We start from the raw sequence: 3,703 nt of genomic DNA, 5'->3' as shown, positions 1-3,703 counted from the left end.
CAACCGGAAACGTCAAGCCCAAGCGCCAAGACCCAACCGTCAAGGCGTAAGCACAAGGGGCCCCTGAAGCCGGAGAATGATGGGGAGGAGGGGGGTGAAAGTATTCGTACCAACGCAGGAGATATGCCACAGATTTACAAGGCTGGATTTGCGAGTTATTGGCATCGTCACCGTCCACATCAAAAGGCATTACTCGTGGTTAATTCTCCTTCACCTGGTTGTTATGATAAATCGTCCCTCTTGTCCACAGGTCGTGTGTCCCTTTGCCGTTTGCATGTTAGCTTCCAAGGCTTGAATGAGATAAACGCCCAGCGTCTAATGCCGCCGTATTTTACACTTACTAGTGCAAATACTAGTATCTCTGCTCCCTGTCACCAAGATGTGTATTATTACGCGCCCACCAAGGGATGGGATCGAAATCGAGTCGAAGCCGCACCCTACCCGGCAAGGACAGGGAATTTACTTCACTTACGAGATTCGTGGGATATATATATATATCTATTTTCGGTAAGAAAATAAGGGTTGTGTAGATGGTGGCTGAAGATGATGATGTTGATGACTACGGAGTATGATTGCTTGAGTTCAGGGGGGATACAGAGACGTACAGCAGTGCTTCCTCACTCGTAATTGTGAAAACCCTTGGTGCATCACAAGCCAAACTCCATCAGGGCTAACGAATAAACACGAAACCTAGCATTAATATTTGCGGGTGATTGCGTCTCTTCGAGAGTGCATATATTTTAATATACTACGGAGTAGATACTGGGGGATACTGGGGGGGAAAGGGGTAGAACAAAAAGAAGAGCCTGTAGGAAACGGAAACCTTCTTCGGTGGGTCCCTGATTGTCGGTTAGAACTTACATACGCTGTACATCTGTACAGATTAGAGCGTAGAATGAGAAGGCGTTTATTAGGGCTTGGTTGGGCGCCATGGTGCTTCAATGGCTTGTTCACACAACGCACGGTTCAACGGATGGAACGAACCATGCAACGATAGGTAAAATGGATGGTAAAACAAATAATATGCCACAGAGAGTAGTTCGGCACATTGCACCTCGTAAAGGAAGGATTTTCCCGGAGGTAGAAGATAGCGTAAAACATTTAAAAACGCCATTTGTTCACCCCTCGCAGGAGTTGCATAAGATAGTCATAGAAATAGTTAACAGGTACTCCGTAGTTAGATTTATAAGGGTGAAAGGACATAAAAGGAATGTTTGCTTTCTTCGAAAGTAAGAATAGAAAAGTAGCGTGATCTATAAAGATAGATAGATATAACAAAGTGGAAAACATCCATCCCTTGAAACCTGCTTTCCTGTAGATGTTGCAAGTTACCAATAGCCCAGACGCCCGGTCCCTAAATAACAATGAGACAAAGATGCTGCTTTGTGGGGGATGAGGGAAACAGTAAAATATGCTGAACGCATCATTTCGCCAACGTTTATAAATAACAAATAGCTTCTATAGAGAGACAACGCAAAAACAAAGGTACATGTATAGTACATGCCTCACTTGGCATCATGCTTGTATATGATAAGGAGGTCAGCTTTTCCAGCGAATTAGGCAAACGAATGCCCACTACTCCTAGCTGACAGGCCGCCCCAAAGACAAATAGAGAAATGAAGCAAAAATGAAAATTGAAGCACAGTGTCAAATTACCATTGGCCAAGACATCCCATGGGCCATTCCCTAATACAAAAGAAGCAGCTAAAATTCGTAGTTCGTGTGTATTAGAGCGGGAGACAAAGTGGAGCCACATTCCCAGCCAAAGAATGCGCATAACATACCCTTTTCACTGGTGATTATTGCCGTCATTGCTACTGACCACACTGCCAACTTCAGACCAGCTCGCTGGTGTGTGTATATCATCATGGATGGATTCTAAATCACTCAGCGTCCTATCGGACATTGACTCCAAGGGATCATTTTGGATATGACTAAGGCTTGACGCGACTGAGGGCGTTGAGGAGACTGATTGAATAGTATGGCTTTCCTGCTGGTCCACGAATGGATTTTCGCTCTCGTATTGCGGAAGCTGCATTGCTGTGATATTTTGATCAGGTTGAGGGGGGCGGGCGTAGTAGAAGTCCGGCTCGCCATCCCCTGTATTCTGTGATGAGGCGAGTGAGAAATAGCTAGATTGTGAAGTGGGGTCTTCTTGCTGGCTCTGGCCGTGGCCCTGTATCTCGCTGTGTGCGGACCAAGCAAAGTCCATGCCTGGAGCTTCCGAGGTCGGGGTAAGATCAACTAAAGACTCCGAAGGATGGTGAGAGGAAGTCTCTGAGTCGGGAGGTCTATCTATAGCTTTAAGTAATGTCTGGCGATATTCAGCCAAAGCCTTCCCAGGAGCCATCTCGGATATCGAATTGGACAGATCAGAGAACACTGCAGGCCGCAGATGAACTGTATCCGAATTTGTAACTTGGACACCTGAGGCTTGTGCTTGCGACTCGCCCTCCTTGAGCAATGGCTGTTGACAATGCTTGGATGGCGCTTTGAGCCGCCCGTCTTTGTCCACAAGATTATCAAAGCTGCCAACCGAACCTGAAGCAGACTTATTTTTTCTTGCTTCAAGGACCGACGCTCGTCGCGAGATTTCAGACCGGGCTTTCTGACGTCTAGCCTCAGCTTCGTCGCTCAGTTCTTCACTCATAGATATGTCCTCCGCCGGCCTGCGGTCGGTGGAACGTTCTTGAGGATTAATCTCATCCCCAAGATTGTGCAGGGCTATTGCAATCCTCCGTCGGGAATTTCGAACCCATTGTTTCACTTGTGGGTTTTCGTATACCGCATAACCAGCGGCAAGGAGGATGGTAACAGTGATCACAAGGCCTGAAACGACACACGCAAATAGAATTAGAAAAGGTAGCCTGCAGATAATAGAATTTTGATAGGATAAAGGATTATGTGCTATGGGACGCTATATGCTCTCTCCATATTATGATGAGGGGAGAGCGGGGATGGCGGGGGTTGGACCTGGTGCACAAACCTTTAGCTAACGGAGCAGGCATTTCGAGTTCTGCTGCGGGATTGTTCAGATCAAAATGGATTCCCATATAGTTGGAAATACCAGTGGTGTTGAGACGTCATGGGATAGAGAGAATATACGTTTCCATCGGACGGAGGACGCGGAGACCTTCTGAGTTATGCTGCCTGGTAAACTCATCCGAATGACGACGTTCCTATCAGGCTAGCGTTGAAATCCGAGCGATGCGGTTGCCAGCCACGTGATATATATACAGCGGCTGTAAACATTCTTGTTGCGGAGCTCAACTTCATCCCCACAGCGTCTACTCAATTAAAACCTGGTTACATGGTGTTTGAGAGCAACGATGTCACGCCCTAACCCAGCCCAACGGAGCCCTTTTCACTGACTGAGGAGCTGGAGAGACTGGAGCAGTCCATAACATTGACCCTGCAAGGTATAAACCTCCTATCCTCGAAGCCAAACGATCTCATTAACTAACAATTATAGATGCGACTTTGTAGAGATTGGATCACAATTTCAGTCGTGCTCACAGAATCGTCACCACAAGCATTCTCCCAACTGTTGAACAATATGCTGAACAGTCTCGAGAAGTATGGGAGGGGTCGAAAGTGGGTCATCCTGACACATACTGCTTTAATGCAAAGCTCCATTTCACTGACAGTCAAATTAAATAAATAATTCTAGATCTGGGAAACAATATCTTCGAGTCCAGTTGCT

At 46.5% G+C, this 3,703-nt stretch overlaps 2 protein-coding genes across 2 annotated transcripts; both read right to left on the bottom strand.

Annotated features, from left to right (window-relative positions):
* Positions 1-748: 748 nt before the first annotated feature.
* On the bottom strand, positions 749-1,049 carry HCAG_00779 (predicted protein; the record flags this gene model as incomplete). The annotated part of the gene is made up of 2 exons (XM_001543683.1): positions 749-839; positions 964-1,049. The coding sequence occupies 2 exons, from the start codon at positions 1,047-1,049 to the stop codon at positions 749-751; spliced, it is 177 nt and encodes a 58-aa protein (XP_001543733.1).
* Positions 1,050-1,789: 740 nt separating this feature from the next.
* Positions 1,790-3,008, bottom strand: HCAG_00778 (predicted protein; the record flags this gene model as incomplete). Its single annotated transcript, XM_001543682.1, has 2 exons — positions 1,790-2,829; positions 2,987-3,008. The coding sequence occupies 2 exons, from the start codon at positions 3,006-3,008 to the stop codon at positions 1,790-1,792; spliced, it is 1,062 nt and encodes a 353-aa protein (XP_001543732.1).
* Between the last annotated feature and the right edge of the window lie 695 nt (positions 3,009-3,703).

Source organism: Histoplasma capsulatum, genomic scaffold (assembly GCF_000149585.1).
Source record: "Histoplasma capsulatum NAm1 scaffold_1 genomic scaffold, whole genome shotgun sequence".
NCBI lineage: Eukaryota > Fungi > Ascomycota > Eurotiomycetes > Onygenales > Ajellomycetaceae > Histoplasma > Histoplasma mississippiense.
The sequence above is the reverse complement of the archived record's forward strand: the minus strand, read 5'-3'. Positions and strand labels throughout refer to the sequence as shown.